Source organism: Tupaia chinensis, unplaced genomic scaffold (assembly GCF_000334495.1).
Source record: "Tupaia chinensis unplaced genomic scaffold, TupChi_1.0 Scaffold138757_1, whole genome shotgun sequence".
In the NCBI taxonomy this organism is placed as follows: Eukaryota; Metazoa; Chordata; class Mammalia; order Scandentia; family Tupaiidae; genus Tupaia; species Tupaia belangeri.
Window position 1 is genome coordinate 1,173,760 of NW_006198649.1, and position 21,057 is coordinate 1,194,816.

Here is a 21,057-nt window from a genome sequence, read left to right on the forward strand (position 1 = left end):
CAGCATTGTATGGTCTCACTGGGCAGTATTCTCTTTCTTTCTCACTCTCTCTCACATGTATGCATATATGTCTGTGCATTCATGCATATGTGCACACACCCTCTGGAATTCTTGGGCCACGTGGTAACACAATCAAACCCACCTGGCTATCCCAGATTCTTCATGAGCATGCCTGGCGTGTATGTACGTGCCTGTGTTCTGGCTGAGACTAGAGGTGAGTCACAATTGTGATAAAGATAAATAACGTTGTCTATACTCTATGGATTTCCCTTTTCACTGTCCATTATCTTCTTAATTATCTCTAATTGGGCTCTAACTCTCACCACTTAACTAGAAAGTATCTTACTGAAAAACTGGAGTTTGCCCAAGTTGGTGGTCAACTGTCTGTCCTCGTCTTATTAGACTTGTCAGCAGCAATTAAAACAGGTGATATTTTCTTCTTTGTCCAAACTTTTTTTCCTAAATTTTCATGACATAACACTACTCTGATTTTCCTGCCTGTCAGTTGACAATGTTCCTTTTGTTTCTCTAATATATCATAGATAGTCTTGTTCTAAAAGTTTTCTACATGTTCAAGTTACCCATTTTTCTCCCTCCTCCCAAGTCATCTTCTATTTCCCCTTGTTCTTTCCTTAAGTGGTACCATTTAGTTCATGGCTCTAGATTTTATTCATTAATGGTTTTCGAATTTAGATATTGAGCCTGAATCTCATCCCTTGGAGTCAGGCTCAGTACCTACTGCCTCATAGAAACTTCAAAGCCAACAGGTCCGAAAAGAAATATTACCCAATATCCCTATTTTATGCTCCCTTGAGCACCTCTCATTTTAGGAAATGAGACCACCATATACCAACTCAGCAGGATCAGTCCCAAGATTTATCCCTGTTTCATCCCTTCCTTCTTGTCCCACATCCTCGTTATCAATACTTGCTGGTAGCTGACTCTGTAAGCATAGCTCTGGTCTGACCATTTCTGAACATGCCTGCTACTAAAATTAGAGACCGCACCAACATTGTGCCTTGTCTGGAGTACACTAATAGTCTCCAAACCAGTGTTCCTTCTGTTCTGTTCCACAGTTTGTGGTCCCTACATACTGTGGTCAACACAGCCCATCGCTGCTCTTCTTAAATTTAATTGTTCAGGTAAGTTTATTTCTCTGCTGAAAATTTAAAATTGTGTTTTATTTCACTTACATAAAATTCAAACTTAGTATAGAGTTCTAATTACCTTTGCCTGTAACTCCATTGCCTTTCTTTTTCTCTGATACGTATTCATTCCCAAAGCTCTTGCCGCTGTTTGTTTGGATAGCTTGTAGTGTTCATACCCGTTATTTACATGGGTATGCCTATTTATCTTTCCTAACCAAACCCAACCGCTGTCCTCTCATCACTTTAAGTGCCTGATCCATCCATTACACTTTTAATTTAAATTTGCATATTATAGGATTGTGGCGTGGTCATCCCTTCTTAGAGTGATTTCTCATTTTCCCTCTCCCTGTCTCTCTCTCTCTGTTTCTCTCTAGCAAGCACATACCACTATGGCAAAAATCTTTCCAAAATTATACTTTCTCGAGTGATGGGAGCTAAGTCAATTAATATTCTTTATGCATTTTATTTAAAATGCCCTATTCACTCATCTCCTGCCAGATATTTAAAAATTAATTGCCTTTCCTTGCCTAGTTTTATCTAATTTTCTTTACACTCAAGAAGGCCCTCAATAAGTTGTTTTGGTGAATAGTTTATTAATGGCGAACCAGTTTAGTGACAAAATCAGGTGTTTTCAAACAGTAGAATCTCGTGATGTAAAGGGAAAGCTGTCGTTAGGTATGGATTTCAGGGGTGGAAGCTCAGAATCCAATACAGATTTAACAATGGCTTGTTGTGTATCGTGAAGTTACTTTACTTTCCTGTAACTGTCTCCTCAAATCTATAATATAGATCTGGTATCACCCAGTTCCCAACCTCATAGATACAGATGTTTAAGAATTAATTAAAGAGTGACTATAAGATTCTTTGATTTTACTTTAAAATTTGTCACTAAAGTAGTTAAAAATGATTTACGCATTACTATGGCTAAGAACATTTTCCCACCTTACCAGCTAGTTATCACTGTCTATATTGAAGAATAATAAACGTTGCAGGTATACCCAGGGTGGGAAGGTGGGATCTGTCAATACCAGGTTTATGCAGTAGAAGAAGAAATAGTCTACAGACATTCAAAAATAATAATAAAACTGGCTAAAAGTTCATTGAACTTTTATTATGTATTTGTGCTAACAGTTCTGAACAATATCAGTGACAGAATATTCTTCCCAGATTTGTCTAAGGTTTAAACAATTGCTGTAGTTATTATAGAGTTTTAATGATATAAATGTAAACCTTATATTGTTATCCTTAAATAAATATTGCATGCTTTATTCTTCAATAAATATTGGGAACATATACACACATTACTATGAAGAATTTCCATTTGCTCAGTAGGATACAGCTTCACTTGTTTAAGAGAAAATTCACATCAGCTTGGAATTATTCTGGGGAATTATACTAGCTCCCTTCAGACACAGTTGAAATGTGCTACATGTTCTTGCATTTAAACAGTAGATTTAAAGTAAGAAATAATAGTATATGAATTGTAAAAATGAAGGAAAAGAATTTGGATTTCTTCAATTCTACTACTCTTTGTGACCACTTATAGATTTTGTGTTTAAAATTTGAAAACCACTGAAATACGGTTGAAGACAGCAAATTTTTTAATGTACAGATACAATGTAATAATTCAAATAGACTTTGGTTACCCTTGTGACTATTCTAGTTTATATTATCTTTCCTTTTTTTTTTTGGAGAGGTTTTTGCTATGGGGCACGTGCACTCACCAGAAAGACAGAGACAGCGAGACAGAAAGTGAGAAATCACCCTCCAGGGGAGATGGTCACGCCCACAATCCCTTCTCCTCCATTCTCCTCTCGGGATCTTGGGCACGAACGCACACGCGCCCGGTGTGAGTTTAAGCCACCAGGTCTGGGACTCGAACCACGGTTGACTACATGGGAGTCCAACAATATAGCCATGACGTTAACTGCTGGTCGCCCAATTTATATTTTCAATATATTTATATAATTATACATTGACGATATAAAATTAGGAATCTTTCTTTTGGAAATGATTTTTTATTTTAGAAAATGTTTTAGCAGTAGATCCCTTTATATAAACTGAAATGATCTTTTCTGAATCCCACAGGCATAGCCTGAGGAGTAAGTGAAGTAATCTGTATACAATATTGCTTTGATACTTGAATATTTAAATTGTAAGTGAGGTTGACAATGTGGCATGTTACTACTGGTATTTAAAAAGTACAGGATTATTTAGAAAAAATATTGGTACACAACTCTTGAGGGATGTACAGTGCCACAGATAGGTATAATCAGCAAAAATGATTGTATACCAGCAAAAATGATTCACATACATACTTAGAAGTTAGAACATGTGTGAATAGGTAGCTCTTGTCAAGGTCCATTTTTATTATTTTGGTTGAATGCTTGTATCTTTTGTTACAAATGAATTTTATTTACCTGACTTAGAGTGTATGCAGCGTAATGGCTCTATTTTCTTGATTAAAAGGATAAACATTTGATGCATCATTTTAATAATGCATACTTCTCTATATTAATGGGGGGGTAAACTAAATCAGGCAATCATAAATATAAATCACACAAAAAAAATTACAGTGGCACTTGAGACAGCAAACTGCCTTATGTCACACAAGTTGCCCCATATAATTCCAGGGAGCATGTTCATCTGCTCAAGTGTTATCACAGAGGCATTCCAGGTTGCACTTTGTGTGTCTCAGCCCAGTTAGACATTTGACTGCACAGTCAGTACAATAGCACCCGAGCAGGGGGTAAGGATTTTACTTAAAATGCAAGGAGTTGTCAATGAAAACTCAGGGGGTGGCTGGATACCGACAGTGTATCAGAGCAAAGCTGAAATGTTCTTGGAAGTGAAATCCATTTCTGAGGTGCAGTATCTTATTTTGAAATTATTGTCTATTTTTTTTTTTATAAAAAATGAGTCATTTCTTTTTCTTTGTCTACGTGAGATTTTCCAAAAGCAAAAGCAAAATAAAGTTGCTAAGGAGAAAAAGAAAAGAAGATAAACTTAATGAAGCTTTGGTCTACAAAGTAGACTATTTGCCTGTATTTTCTAGAAGTACAGAGACAAGTCCAATTTATACCTGTAAAGGAGTATTGTAATTGGAAATGTTTCAAAAGCTAGCTCCCACCTGAATCCCAGAGGCACATAGTGTTTATAGAGAGTGCTGCAAGCTCTGATCTCATTTATAAACTTGGCAATTTCCTCTAACAGAAAAATAGGCAAAGAGGCAGGTGTATGATTCCGATTGCCTAGAGTTTATTTAAATTGTCTATTTACTTTTCTGTTGAATGTAATAAAAGGTATTTACCACAGCATATGCCACATGACAGGGCACTTTTGATTTCTTCGAAATTGTTATGTTTGGGAGAAGACAGACTTTGGGAACTAAATCTTCATTAAAGCTGTGATTTAACTAGCAAATTTCGTCAGCATACAAGCAGCGCCAATTAAAGCTATATGAGAGCTTTTTATTAGCCTGTCTCTTTAGATTGCAAAGAAATAGTGGCTTTACACAGCCACCCTCATGTATATTGGGATTAAATAATTTTAGTTTCAACTTAGCATCAATATTTTTGAGAAGGTGATTCTTTGTGAGTAATTCATTCAGCTCTCATAAATCATGAACACACATTTTAGTGATGAAGAACAATTTGGCTAACACATCTCTGTGCAGAAGGCTGTGGCCTGATAATAATGCAGTCGGACAGTGGGCTTCAACCATTATTTGAATAGACTACACTGAGGCAATAAACTATTTTCATTTTGGAATGACAGGTTGCACATCTTCCACGCTGTGCCTCACCTGCTTGTTGTTATCAAAACCCTTTTATTCTGTAACAAATTATGGCAAATGGAAAGGGCTTTATAGTGATGACATGCAGGTAATATCTCCTGATAATAAGGATGTAACACTTGCTGCCACAACAAATGTACTTCCTGCTGGTATATTTTATGTGATGTTGCCTGCCGTTTTTCTCATTGCCCTTAGATGCAGGAAGCTTTCATATATGGCCTGACAGGTGGACCAAGATAATGGATCCTGCAAAGCACTTTTAGTGTGAAGAAGCATCGTCTATCATTTGTAGACTTGGATTGGTTTCATTCTCCTTTTTCTTATTCCTGGTATAATTAATCTTCTACAATTAGCAATGTGTCAGATCAATCATTGACTTTTAATCAGTATAATTTACCACCAAAACAAGATTGAATCTGATTTTCTAACCCATGAGACAAAGACTTGAATTCCATGAGTTTCAGCCCCAATCTCAAAGACCACAGACATATTTTCATTGTATTAAAGTGACTTTGTGATGTGTTTTTGCCACCCATGGGAGCCCTTTGTAGCTCTGGGCATCCTTCTGGTAGAGGAATACAATTGGCTGAGATCTGGCTCCATCACTTCCTGGTGAGCTTTGAGGGAGGCACAGAGAAATGCCAGAGGCAATGGAGAGTATAGACATCAGGTTTTGTTTGAACCAGGCAAAAGCCAGAGTTTGATCAGTAGAACTCAGAAGGGAGGCAATCTGACTTGTGTCACATCAAAATGAAAAGAAATCAAACAAATCAAGCTAAAAGCTTTGCCCTAAATGCCCGTATTTTACTGTATCCTTTTATGATTAGATAGAATGTGAGTTATTTGGGTCAATGAGATGATTACTTGATTCAGAAATCATCTATGAAATACCAGCTTGTCACAGTAGTCACTGTCAGTTATCCATGGACATGTATATAAGCATATATGTCTATGTTTATGTGTGTGTGGGCGTGTATGTGTGTGTGCATGATAGAGAGAGAGAGAGAGACAGAGAGAGAGAGAGAGAGAGAGAGAGGTCCTTTCTATACATACAGCTAATGGAAAACTGTCAGCCTTATTTTGGGATAAGGTTTGAAGTGTACGTGGATTTGTTTGGGATATCTCGATGACTATTGAACAAGCTAAGCTAAATGATCATATTTGCCAAATAAGTGTAGGCATGTAAGCAGATAGTGATTGCTTTATATTACACTGTCTCCTACCTCACACAGCAGCCAGTTGGACTTCCTGATAGTACGTTGACATGTATGTCATTTCTGATGTAGTACAGACACAATGAAACTATACATACAGCTAATGGAAAACTGTCAGCCTTATTTTGGGATAAGGTTTGAAGTGTACGTGGATTTGTTTGGGATATCTCGATGACTATTGAACAAGCTAAGCTAAATGATCATATTTGCCAAATAAGTGTAGGCATGTAAGCAGATAGTGATTGCTTTATATTACACTGTCTCCTACCTCACACAGCAGCCAGTTGGACTTCCTGATAGTACGTTGACATGTATGTCATTTCTGATGTAGTACAGACACAATGAAAAACTGAAAAACAATCTCTATCTGTATATTAACAGCACTTTGTGGGTTAGTGTCATGCTGGCACTGGAGGGAGGGAGTCGAGCCCATTAGGTTGTATGCTTCTATTCAGACTCAAATTCGGCTTCTGTGAAATATTCATCTCACACATTCTGACTGTCTCATCTGGTGCAGAAATTAGATATTGCTGACTCGGTCCTACTTGATGAGGTGATATCAGCCCTAAGTAACATCTTCCATGCTGATTTTTATGTGAGCAATCAATTGGCAAGCCCAGACATGTGAACAATTGAATGTTAGCATTAGCTACCTATTGACTTCATTTTGTCTAATTCTGTCTTAAAACTTTAAAAATACATATTCTTTTTATCTTTTCCCCGAAGTATTTTTTTTTATTTATTTGATTATTTCTTTCCTAAGACAGAGAGAGCACGAGCGAGCGAGACAAGAACCCCAACAGGGTCTTCATGCTTCCACCTATGTCTCAGTCAGCCTGAATCTTGGGGATGTGCATGCCTATGATGCACAGGAAGGTCCCAGGACCTTTCCACGTGTGTGCAGTCGCATTTACTGCCATGTCCTCTCCTGCCAATGATCCACCCAGATGACCATTTGAATTTGTCTTTGTTTATAGAACAGACAGCTACTTACACTGAATGATTTAGACTTTTACTGATCTATAATTAGAGAACTAAGATATTTTTTAAGACCAGTCCTTTACATCTTCATGATGATTTGATTCCAGAATAGGGAGAGCATATTCTATAAACATGTGACATATGGGACAACTCCACAAAAAATCAGGCAGTGGCCTATGCCTTAATTTCTGGTGGTATCAATCAGCAAAGATTGATTAGATAGAACATCTGAGCTCATCAGATGCAGCAACTTATCAAGGGACAGGCCCAAGCTTTGTGACAATGTCCAGTTCCACCCTTAAGTCACCAATGTGGAGCAAATCAATTTCGATTATCTATTTTTAGATTTGGAATGTTATTTCAATTAGACTGTGAACTCTGGTAGAGGACTGACCTTACAGAGAATTAAGTGCAATACACTGAAAGCTGGATCACAATTAGCTGATAGCAGTTCAAATCTAACTCCAGAAACTTGGGAAACATTCCAGATGTGTGTGAATGGGCCCCAGACCATGATAGAATGGAATGTGGAGGAAAAGGGGTTGTGGCATGACCATTCTGATAGCAGGTGCTTTCTCTCTTTCTCTGGCTGATCAGTGCACACACCCTTTGGCAATAAAAAATAAAGTATTTAACGATAAAAACTAGTCTGGAAATCTTGGTTTTAATAATTTAACATGATGATTTTTATTTTAGATTTTCATTTATTTTATGTGCACAATAACCTAAAAATATTATAATTGAATTCAGCCAGCTAATTCCAATATCTACATTTCTGTTTGCATTTGTGAAGATCCTGGTACCATAGATTACATCTTACGTCTTAATATTCCTGGACTTATCATGTTTGATCCATACCAAACGAAGGCCAATAATTTCAAAATGTGCTATGTTAATAAGGATTGTAGAATGTTCTAGATGGTGAGATGGTAGGAAAATTGAGTCAACCTCAGCACAAGTATATGTACAGTGTAGCACCGTAGTCATGTCAGAAGGACAATGTAGTTTCAAGTAAACATCATCATTTGTCATTTTAAGTTAGAATTAGTACAGATTTTGTTATCATTTTTTTTTTGAGAGAGGTTTTTGCTATAGGGCACGTGCGCTTGCTTGCCAGAAAGACAGAGAGACAGAGAGACAGAAAGCGAGAAATCACCCGCTAGGGGGAATGGTCACACTGCAATCCCTTCTCCTCTATTCTCCTCTCAGGATCCTGGACACACACGCACATGTGCCAGGACTGAGTTTAAGCCACAGGGGCCGGGACTCGAACTGTGGTTGACTACATGGGAGTCCAGCGACATAGCCATTATACCACCTACTCCTCTATGTTGTTTTGTTTTTATTTTAATTTGTTATTTAAACTTTCCTAAAAAATATTTTGGTTATTTTTTCAGAGGGCAGATGCTTTCACCAGCAAGAGATAGAGGGAAGGAGACAGAAAATATGAAAGCAATATTCATGGGGTATAGTCATGCTACAATCCCTTCTCCTCTATTATTCCCTCTTTTCAGGATTCGGGGCATACACACATGCACCTGGCATATTTCTCAAGGCACCAGCTCCAGACCTTGAATCATACAGTAAGCCATGAGGGATACAGCCACCAGGCCACATGCTTACTCTATTATGTTAGTGTTTATAATGACTATCTCCTATGCAAAGATTATACCTAATGTTAAATTTGTAAACCACTTAAGTAAAAAGTGGTTAAGAGGTATTTAAGCTCAATCTGAGAATTTGAAATAATTTGCCTTTTTTTAAGAGACTTTTCATATATTATTCAACTTTGAGAAAACTATTATAGATATTATTTAAGTGGTACGATATTTCAAATATATTTTGACATGAGTAGGCATTTGAGAACTATGTTGCGACTCCAGGCACTATTTGGAACATTATGTTTAGAGGAAACTAATGTTTAAAACTTTGTGCTTTTCCTAATGAAAACAAGATAGGCATTCCTTTGTTTTCATGCAAAGTGAAATACTTACTCCCCCTCCCTTCATCCCCCCACCTCCCAACCCCCCACCCCACCCCAATAACAAAGAAGAGGTGGCTGTCCCAGTTTTTGCTAACTCAAAAAACAAAAACAAAAACTAGTGCCTCTAAATTGAAAGTGCCCAGGTGGAAAGGTGAGTGGGCCCTGGAAGCAATGGAAAAGAAAATAAAACTTACTTAGAAGTGCAAAGCAGGTGTTGAAGTGAAAAAGCTAACATGGTCAGTATGGTAGTAAACAATGATTTTTTTTTTCTTTTTTTTTGGACTTAGAGGGGCAAGTGATCTTTATTTAACATAAATGATCTTTTTTAAAAATGAAATATAATAAATCTAGTTTTATAGTTTTTATGCCTCATATTCTCCAAAGGAAAATCAAACAGTCAAGGTCTAAAAGTGGAAAAAAGCCATTAGCACTGGCAAATCCTTCGTTTTTTTCAAAACATTTCTTCAGTCCCTATTGATATTGTTCTGATATCTAGGCACTCATTGCCAATCTGACCCAGTCATATTTCTCTAAATATTTTTTAAAAATGGAAACTAACAAGTAAATCCGACCAAGATTACAACTCTCCTTTAGCTAACATTTAACAAATAAGTAAATCAGACCAAGATTACAACTCTCCTTTAGCTAACATATGTTTGCATATTTATTGTCATTTTGCTTCAAATTGATCACACGATGTCCATGGCAGCAGGATTTGTGCCCCTGCTCTAATCCCATGGCCTCTGAGATGGTCTTTTCTGCCTGGTTAGAAGGGAATGGGAGCCACATTGCACTCTTCACAGCCTCAGCCTTTGCTCATAACTCACACTAACTCTGAATCATCTCCAACCAGGATATCTTTTATTGCTGAATAATATCTAAAAGCCAATCATTTTTTACTTTAAAATTGTATAATTGAAACATAATAATTGTCCATAGTTATAGGTGACTGTTTTTTTCACTGTATGACTATCAGATCAGGGTAATTTGCAGATACAACATCACAAACAGTCCTTATTTTGTCTTAAGAACATTAAAAATTTTCTCTTTTAGCTATTCTGAACTACACAATATTGTTAACTAGGGTTACCCCACTGTGCTATAGAACACTAAAACTTATTCTTCTTGTCAAACTATGTATCTGGCAACTAACATCTGTCTGTCTTCCTCTCCCTCCTGCCCTTCTCATCGACTAGTAATCACTTTTCCTCTCTACTTCTACTAAGTCAATATTTTTATATTGCATGTGTGACTGAAAATGTAATTTTTCTCTTTCTGTCCTTGGATAATTTCACTCAACCTAATGTTCTCCTGGCTTGTCTATGTTGGCTCAAGTAACAGAATTTCATTATTTTTATGAGCTGAATAGTATATCATATATATGTAGTGTATATATATATATATATATATATATATATATATACACACACATAGTTTGTGTATATATAATGAAAACATATATGTAATTAAATTTATATATATGTGTGTGTGTGTGTGTGTGTGTATACATAAAAAAAAACCCTTTATATATACCACATTTAAAAAATTCATTTATTAATGGATGCTTGGGTTGATTTCATGTCTTGGCTATTGTCAACTGTGCAGCAATAACAAGAGTGCAGATATTTCTACAACAGGCTCATGTCCATTCCTTTGGATAGATGACTAATAGTGGGCTTGCTAGATCATATGGCAGTTCTGTTTTTAGTTTTCTGAGGAAAATCCATAGTGTTTTCCATAGTGGTTGTACTAGTCTATATTCCTATCAGTAGTGTAAAAGAGTTTACTTTACCCTACATCCTCACCAGTAATTTTTTTTTTTATGATAGCTATTCTAGCAGGTGAGATATCTCCAAGTTACTTTTATTTACACTTCTCTGATTAGCCATATTGAGGTTTTTTTTTTTTTTTAATCCAAAGTTACGGGGGTTTTTTGGCTGAAAGGTAAATTTGTATTCAATTGTTTCACAAACTTTAATTTCTTGTGTATATGTATTTTCTCAAATTAGATGGGTTGAAATTATTTATTAATTGTTAGACTTTTTAGATGGGTACATATGTTGATATAAAGTATGTGATTGGTACCATCTTTGACCATGTAGATTCCATTCATATATGTCAGCTCTATTTAGAATATCCTCTTGTTAACATGTTTTCTTTCCTCATGATGATTATTGCTTCACTCATGGTTTTACTGCTTCCAAAGACGTACATGTGTTCAGCTATAAGTACACTACTATGAGTTGGTATTAAAATCTAACTTACAGCTGGTTTGCAAAAATGAAATGAAATGAAACACCACATTTATTTGAAAAGCACCATAAGGTGTTTTAGGGTCACCTGAAAGCCTGCCCTGACAAAAAGAACTAGAGGAAGAGAGAGAAGCAAAGAAAATATTCAATTTTGTTTCATTATGAAGAATTTTGATACTTAGGCAATTTTTATACACATTTTTTCTTTTACATCAGTGTTCCGAAAATATAACTACAACCACAAACCATAACACTTGCTAACAAGTTACTTTTGTGAATGTGATCTTTTCATTAAATCAGCTGTTCTTCTTTAAACAAGCTGTGTCTTAATTCTCAGTTATTTCCAATATAATTTGAAGATACTGATATACATTATTCAGATTCCAATACAAAGATTTTCTTCACAGTCTAATTACTACTGCTGAAAGGTAGGCAAAGAACCGAAGCATCACTCATGGAAAGAAAAAAAAAAAAAAAGGAAGAAATAATTTTCTATTTCTTAATTTATGATACAGATGGCTAAGTTATTTTGGCTCTGGATTTGTAAGTCATAATTTATTTTCGTTGCTACCTCTTGGTTTCATCCAGATAAACAGAGGATGCCAAAGAGTCTTTAAATGGTTGAATTCATGAAACCCACAAGCACGTTAAACACATTGGTTATAGAGCCAAATGGCTCAGTACGATGTCCAGTGAAAATCCTACAAGCAAATACTCTGTGGCTAACTTGCTTCATGGCTTCTATAATGTCATAAACTTTGAAATAATTAATGAGTGGCTTCTCAGTATAGGCCTTTTCTAGTTCTCAAAAGTTTGACATATTTATAAAAAAATTTGGTTTACAAATTACAAAATGATAAGCAAGCATGTCAAAAATCACTTGTCCAAACTGACACCCTGATGGGTTGCATGTCTAACAATGGACATGGTTTTGATTTTATATCATGAAAACTTTTTTCAAATTTTTCTTTTTAGAAATACTGAAAATAAATCAGCATGTTTAAATAAACCCAGCTGAAAAAAATGATATCAAAGTATGAATGAAATTTCTATCCATATGGGTATTTTCAATAATAAAATCATGACAGAGATATGAGTTAATATTAAAATGCTTCTTTTTCCCAATTACTAATACAAATTAATCAGGAAACCTATAACTCATATTTATCAGATGGCGATGAGGCTCAAATTGTCGTGTCAAAACAGTGGTAAATTTCTCAAATTTATATGTAAATTTCTCAAAACTTACCTAACTATAAAATTTTCAGTTTCATTAAGCTTTTCAGCAACCAGGAAGTAACAATGATGAATCCGGAATCAAGAGTAAGAGTCATCATTTTAAGCTCTATAATCTTTTCTAAGTAATTTTTTCTATCTCAAACTGTTTACTCATTTGTAAAAAAGGTTTCGTAATAACTTCTTTCCAGGTGTAATAAGAATTCTGAGTGAATTAATGAATGTAAAAATAAAATGTGGATTATAAATGCATACACATGTAGAAAATACTATTATTGTTTACTTTCTATTTTAAAATTTTATCAGTTATTCCTCTATAGGAATTAGGCTTGGGATTGTCAATACATTATTATTAATTTCCATAAACAAAAAATCAAAGTGCATATCATATATCCACATATTATCTTTTTAATATTGATCTTATTTTGTATAGTAAGTATTAACATTCTACTGTTTATTATTTTTAAAATTTCTATAAGAAGTGTCTATCCATGTATTTACAGGTAAATGATTGGAACCTAAATATACATCTAGCAAAGTTTTTAATAGTATATTTTATTTTTATTATCAAAAACCTCTTTCCATGTGTGTGTGTGCGTGATTTTTTCTTCTTGGTTGCTATCTTCTTGGTTTTACAGCTGAGCTCCTGTTGTTTGTTATATTTACTTCTAGAAGAGGAATTTCTGTCTGTGAACTATAGCTGATAGAGGTCTTAGCATGATTGAGTAACTATTTGTTGAGCTTACCTTTCCCAGGTTTCTATGATTAATAAGTAACTTCCCCAAATCAATCATTTTTTTGCATGTTACCATTTTTTTTCTTTTTTTGGGGAGAAGTTTTTGCTATAGGGTGCGTGCACTCGCCAGACAGACAGAGAGACAGAAAGCGAGAAATCACCCTCCAGGGGGGATGGCCACGCTGCAATCCCCTCTCCTCTATTCTCCTCTCAGGATCTTGGGCATGCATGCACACGCACCCGGAGTGAGTTTTAAGCCACCGGATCTGGGACGCAAACCACAGTCGACTACATAGGAGTCCAGTGACATATCCATTACTCTAACTGCTGGTCCTGCATGTTACCATTTTTAAAATAGTGATAAACTTGGTAGAGATGTGAATTTTGTTCCTTCTTCTTTTTTAAGCCTTTTGCATAGGGCACATGTTCTTTTCAGAGAGAGACATAGACAGTAAGAGGGAAAGTGAGGACATCCCTGGAGGGATGGTGGGTGGCCATACTGCAATCCCTTCTCATCCATTCTCTTTTTGGGATCTTGAGCATGCACACATATGTGCCCAGCATGATTTTTAAGTCACCATATCTGGGACTCAAACTCAATAGTGGGAGTTCAATGACATAACCTATACACCATCTGCTGGTCCCCAAATTTTGTACATTTTTAAGAAATTTTTATTGCAACTTCTAAATTCACATGATAGTTGCATATCTTTAGGAGATCAACAACTTTTCAAAGCATATATGCAATATGTAAAAATAAAATTAAGAAAATAAACATATTTACCATCTCTAATATTTATTGTTACTTCATATTGTTTAAAATCTACTCCACCTGTTCTTTTCAAATATATATTCAATATTCTTTACTGTGCTATAATATTTTATGATCCATTCTACTTGCTAATGTACACTTAGTATCTGTGAAGCAAGTTTCTCCCATCCCCCCAACCATCTCTCCTTTCCAGCTTCTGGTATTCACCATTATTTACTTATAGGCAATAGAGTCTTTCAGCTTCTGATAATAAGAGAGGACATAAACATGTGTTTTTCAGAGACTGACTAATTTCACTTAGCATTATGTATCTGAAATTCATCTATTTTGTGACAAATGACAGAAATTCACCCTTTTAAAGCTTCTCCACAACAAAATAATCTCGAAGGAAGACATAGAAATGGCTAAAAAATTGCATGGAAAGGTGTTAAACATCACTAATCATGAGAAAAATGCAAATCAAAACCACGATGAGGTATCACCTCACCCCAATTAGTATGGCTGTTTATAAAATCTGGATAAAAGGGAACCCATATGCACTGTTTGTGGGAATATAAATGAAAAGCATATGGACGGTTCACAAAAAAAAAAAAACCTGAAAATTTTTCAGTATTTTAGAGATGAAGCTGTGTGCAAAATGTTTGCATATCTAAGTTCACATAGTTAGAAATAATAATCATCTCTTGATGTGTCTATTAAATAACACAGGAAATTTATCGAGGAAGTATTATGAGACAAAAATCATGCAGAATGAAAATTTTCCACTAAAATTATGAAAGCATTTTATCTTACACACAGTTTTACAGTTTATTTTTGTTTATTTTTGCCATAAAATAGGAACTCAGGAAGAGTGAAGGTAAGAGGGAGAGAGAGAGACAGAAATAGAGGATCCCCAGCAGAATTGTACGCCTTGATCCTATCTCTAGCCTCAGCCAACTCAGATCACAGCTTTGTGTACCTGATGTGTTCAGGTAGACCTCAGGACACCAACTTTCCCATGTGGATGCAAAGCACAGAATGCTATATTACTGTTGAGCTACTGTTGCTGGTCCTACCCTAATACTTATTGATATAAGGTATAGTACATGTTTACCTGCTATTAGAGAGATGAATAAATGTTTTTCAAAATGTTGATAGATTAGATTTATAGGATGCTTTGGGCTTTTCACTAAGTAACATTAATATCAACATTATCGTGTCTATCATATTTTACAACAGAACATCGTGAAATTAACAAGTCCTTGTAAGTTTATTAGCAAAGAGTAAAGGTGAAGTATTTTATTTTAAATTGTTGTAATATTCTATGAGAAGTATATACAAAAGCTTATTGTTTTCATTTCTTTCACTGGATTTGGGAATATGTATGTGTCACCTTTGATGAAAGACACAGGTTAAGACATAGTATGTGGCAAAATGGAGGAACATGAGTGAGGAACAAAAAGTCAGGTACAGAGCAATGCTGTTGATATTTTGGACTTAGAAATTATTAGGTAAATATCATTGTTTGGGAGATTGGATGGCCAAATGTGATTCTCTGTAATGTGAGAAGGTTCTGTTTGCATCTAGAGACCTCCCTGAGTATGGTCAGCACATAGCACTAGGGGTAGATACGAACATGAAAACCTTGTGGAGGGCACTATTTCTCTACGTTCTCATCTTTCTATTTCTCATTCATGGAAGAAAAAAATAAACTTAAAAAAAAATTTTCCCCCCATGGTGACCGCTTGTTTAATGCACATTGTTCTAAGATAATTAGCTGCCTAAAATGTTTACCCTCAAGTAGTTGAATTGAGGAATACATTTGTCTTTGAATATTTTTGCTCTCTTCTTTATTCGTTTTATAATTTTTTTCTACCCAACACTCTTGGTGATCATGTCATCTATTTTTTTTTTTTTTTTTAAGTCTGGTAAAAGTTTTTTTTTTTTTTTTTTTAAAGAAAAAAGGAAATGAAAAAAGATGAGAGAAAGTGTTTCTGTGAATATTTCATACAGTGGTATGCTGTAAAGTGTGGAGGGTTAGATCTCAGGAGAGGTAATCTTTGTCTTGAGATACTGAAATAAAAAGTAGGTCATTATTCCTTTAAAATGGCTGCTCAGACCCTGGCTTTTTAGCTTGACCTCAAACTAGATGATTGAAAGAATAGGTGCAGTGTTATGTGGTTGCTTACAGTGGAAATCTCATAGCCATCATTCTGTAATAGCATAAACAATGATTTTCATTGTTCCATAAATCTCTAGTGAGTTCACAGAAAACTTGGTATGGTATTCTATGGATATATTCACACAAATTTCTTAAATGTTTTTAAAATACAAGAAAAATATAAAGATATGGTGGAATCATATATTAGAATAGTCAATATGTTTTCTTATCTGTCAGTACATGTTACTATATGATGAATTTAGCAACAAGAATGTGTATTGAGAGTCAGGGCCACATAAATGATTCATCCTCTGTGTCCTGGTGTTCTTTTGTATATATTCATGTAAAAGTGTCAATGTTGAGTTGTCAGTTCCATGATCCATGTTATAAACTGCTGAGTAAACATCAAAATAAAATTTCTGCTATTTACCCATGTCTTTTAGCAATATTATACACTTAGATATGCAATTGGTTGATATGAAACTTTTGGTTGATTATGTGAGAGCTAAAGAAAACATTTAATTTCAATTTGGCATATATTTATTGAGCACCTACCATATATTTGTCCCTGTGCTGAGTGGTTAGAGAACAACATAAGCAATATAGACACGACTGCTGGAGTCAAGGAGCTTGCAGAACAGTGGAGACATGTTTTTGGGAAAAGCCAATGAAAATAGTGTTGTGGAGGCTGTGACTTCTTTGAGGGCACTTACTTGGCAGAAAGGTAACATATAAAGTCAGATGCAAGTGGGACTGGGAGTTCGTTAGCCAGGCTAATGGGATAGAGAATGGTCAGAGATCGACAGGTACATGGAGGACTGCAAAGGGGCATGTACAACAGAGGCGGCTCATACAAATACAAGGAAGAAAGAGAAATGATGGCATTTTCCTGTTACGCTGAACTGGCATATGCTGTCTTATTTGATGAGAAAGATATGCCACAAACTCCAGACAACATGTCAGACGAATGAGGCGAAGTCAAGTTTGCTACAAAAATTAGCAAATTTCTTACCAAATGGTCCAATTTTTGAGTTCTGGTTTATGTATCTTCACTTTTTCAGGGCCAAGCAAAGAGTCCTGCTTCAACGTATTACTGTTTAGGAATTGATCACATTATGGTTATTAGGTTAGCGTACTTTATATGTATGGCTGGCCTTCTTTTTTACCATAATGGACAATAACAAATGCTCATGGTAGTAAGAGTGTAGGTAAAAGGTGAGTTGCTGTGCTAAACACTCGCCATATAAACGTATTAGAAAGGTCTATGCTCCCAGTCACTTCTAGCCTATATGATACATAGGGAGGCCCAATTCGCCCTATTCTTCATGACTTACAGCATTTCCCAACATACTTCTCTCTGTAGGTATGCTTACTATGAGAAGAGCAATAGCCTGTTCTAAATCCTAATTCTCATGCTTACTTCTTCAAGACATGTCTATTTATCTATAATCATTTTCTAGAAAAACGTATTAAGTCAGAAAGACTAGTATGAGGATCTTGAAAAAAATAATACTAGTGTTTTATAATTTCAGAATAGAGTTTAAAAAATAGAATTCTTCCTAATACAATTTCTTCTGAGATCTTTTTGGGAATAGTATTTCTTTCCTCTGAGGTAAGATTCACTGATGGTTTCTCTCATTCATTCTCTTTTGTGCCACAGTTTTGTTTTTGTTTGTTTGTTTATTTGTTTGTTTGTTTTCAAATGCTTTTCAATCCTTACTTACCTTCATTACAAAGAAGAAAAGTTTTGATGTATATGAGCACAGGGCATAAGTTTACAGGCTTCGATAAGAAATTGAGCATTGTGTTAGGCCAGTTAGGTGATGTGGTTAAGTCAGCTGAATCCCACATGGCTGACTGTGTAGTCCAAGTCCTGCAACAGTGACTGGAAAGAAATGGTGTGCGTGTGTGTGCGTGCATGCCCAAAATCCTGAGAGGAGGCTGGAGGAGGAATTGCAATATGATCCTTCCCTCTGGAAAGTGCTTTTCCACTCTCTCTCTCTCCTTTTCTGTCTCTCTTCAGTGAGCACACACTTCCTAGAGAAAACTAAAAAATAAAACAAAACAACAACAACAAAAAACCTCTGGAAATGCTGTGCTGAGAGAGGTCCCATTATGGGGTATCTAAAACCCACTGTTTCTCTTAGTCTGTTTCTCTTAGTCCTTTCAAGTTGTTTAATTATTATTAATTTATTAATGCTCAAGTTTCCCAACTTCACCATCCCTATTTGCCCCCAAAGAAATTGTATCTGATAAAGTGCCATGAACAACTCTTCATACATACAATATATAAAAGTGGAAATACAAATTGAAATCAAAGTGAAATACTGAGCCTTCAACTCACTGCTTGGTTTTCTGCCTCACCTTCATTCCTGCCCTCCATCCTACTTCAGCTTCTGTTGTTTTGTCAGGTGAGAGCCTTTTCTTCCCTGCTCTACTTCCCTCTCCCCACACAAGCTCACCTCATTTTATTTGACTTCTTTACTCCATATTTTTCAGTGTGCTTTTCATCTTCCAGAATTTTGTGAAATTTTCTTTGCTGGTGACATTTTCCCTGCATTTTCCCCTATTGTCTGCTTACAGTTTGTTGTTTTTGTTTTTCCAGTTCTCATTTAAAGGTTATATCATCTCAAAAACAGAGATGTAGAGATTTCACTCCAGTGAGAATGTAGAGGAATGGACTCAGTATCTCTTGGTCTGGACAATGGGCTAATAAATCATCTCATGGTCTGTGCTGGAATGCTACTTCTGGACTGTAGAGTTTTAATGTCTTCTATCAGGTTGTGCCTTCCTATTTAGTTTTAGGGATTATAGAAAAGGATACTTAATGTGTAACTTGAAAATAGTAAGATCATTTACTTTTTAAACATAATAAACCATACTCTGCATTTTCAGAGGATGCTTAGTGCTTTTGGACTGAGGAGTAAATTACCTGAAAATTTTGACCACTCATTTATTCAGGTTCCTGATGGGGTCCCCATCCCAAAAAACTCAAATCATCTCAGGATGGACTAACTTTAAAATTCATGATATCACAAAAAATAAATCCTTAAGAGCAAATGACATTAAGAGTACTAAGAGGAGGTTCAGCTTTAAATATTTTTTCCAGGTTTTTGCAATAGATTGCATATATTCGCCAAAGAGAGAGAAAGTGAGAAATCACCCTCCAAGAGGGGATAGCCATGCCACAATGCCTTATCCTTCATTTTTCTCTCAGGATTCTGGATACACATGCACATGCACCCAGTGAGATTTTCAAGCCACCAGGTCCTCCCAACAATTTACATTGGGGCTTTTGGTTGATACTACTAATGCCAATGTATAAAAAATTGTGGGGACCAGCATTTGGCATAATGGCTATGTTACTGGGTTCAAATGTAGTCGATTGTGGTTTGAGTCCCCAACCTGGTGTCTTAAACTCACGCCGGGCGCATGTGCGTGAGTGCCCAATATCCTGAGAGGAGAATGGAGGAGAAAGGATTGCAGCATCACCATCTCCCCTGGAGGGCGATTTCTTGTTTTCTGTCTCTCTGTCTTTCTCTGTCTTTCTGGCAAGAACACATGACCTATAGCAAAAGCCTCTCCAAAAAAAATAAATTAATAAAAGTGAATATAGCTTTGTAACAAACAGTCATAACAAATACATTTGGACAAGAATCTTTATGTAGGTGATTCAACTGCAGACAAAGATTCAGTTTAACATTAATCAGTGGAAAAGCATCTCATCTAAAAGTACCCCACATAGACCACACAACCAAATGTAACTACAACTTCTATAATAGAAGTTAGCAGCTTTGTTTTTCTTTTCTTTTTTCTTTTATTATTTTTTTTAGAAAGACTTTTGCTATAGAGTGTATGTACTTTCCAGAGAGACAAAAGGCAAGAAATCATCCCCCAGGGAGGTTGGCCATGCCACAATCCCTTCTTCATTCTCCTTTCGGGATTTTGGGCACACATGCACATACATCTGGTGAGAGTTTCAAACTGCTGAGTCCAGGTCTTGAACTGCAGGACCAGCAACATAACCTTTTATGCCATCTGCTGGTCTTAACAGTCTTATTTGACTTCCAGGGTCCTGTCTTCAATGTAATTGCTTATATGTGTATATTCTTGGCAATTGAAAGACTCATTTAAAAAGAATAATAAATATTTTTATCAACAGTAATAATGTTCTGAGTGCATTAAAGGAAGAGAAAGCATAATACTGCTAGAAAAGCCCTGAGTTACAGAAGTAGCCCCTGAAAAACAAAAAGAGCTCTGTAAATTATAGCATTTCTAGGAAAACTGTCGAAAGCAAATTTACATAGATGAAACCTACCACCCCCTACATATACACATAGTCAATACTATGGAGTGTTTCAGTGATACTAACTTACTTCTGTATGAGAAAGAGAAGTTAACACAGACTGTTCACCAGTAGTACTATTGAGTTGAACTGAGGATGAAGGCAGAAGGTAGTATAGGAAGGGATGAAGGCAAAAGTATATTCACACATAGCATTTGGAAAAACAAACACACAGGCAAAGCAGTTTTAGTTAGGGTTATTTAGTGAAGAAATCTTAAAAATTATTTGGCCTATAATTTGATTTTTTTCCAAGGGAGATTTTTGCTATAGGGCACATGTGCACATTGGAGAAACAGAGAGACAGAAAGTGAGAAATCATCCCCCAGGGGGATGGTCATGCTGCAATCTCTTCCCCATTTCCCTCTTGAGATTATGGGCACAAACGTACACATGCTGGGTATGAGTTTCAAGTGACTGGGTCTGAGAGTCGAACCATGGTCAGCTACAGGGGTG

The 21,057-nt window shown here is 35.8% G+C and overlaps 1 protein-coding gene across 1 annotated transcript in view; it reads left to right on the forward strand.

Moving 5' to 3' along the window:
- The window catches only part of LRP1B (LDL receptor related protein 1B), a 1,871,701-nt gene that overhangs the window by 19,607 nt on the left and 1,831,037 nt on the right, over window positions 1–21,057 (forward strand). The window contains exons 3-4 of the mRNA XM_027765590.1: window positions 1,077–1,142; window positions 4,926–5,093. Of these exons, the coding sequence (XP_027621391.1) occupies window positions 1,077–1,142; window positions 4,926–5,093 (234 nt within the window). The remainder of the gene's footprint in view (window positions 1–1,076; window positions 1,143–4,925; window positions 5,094–21,057) is intronic.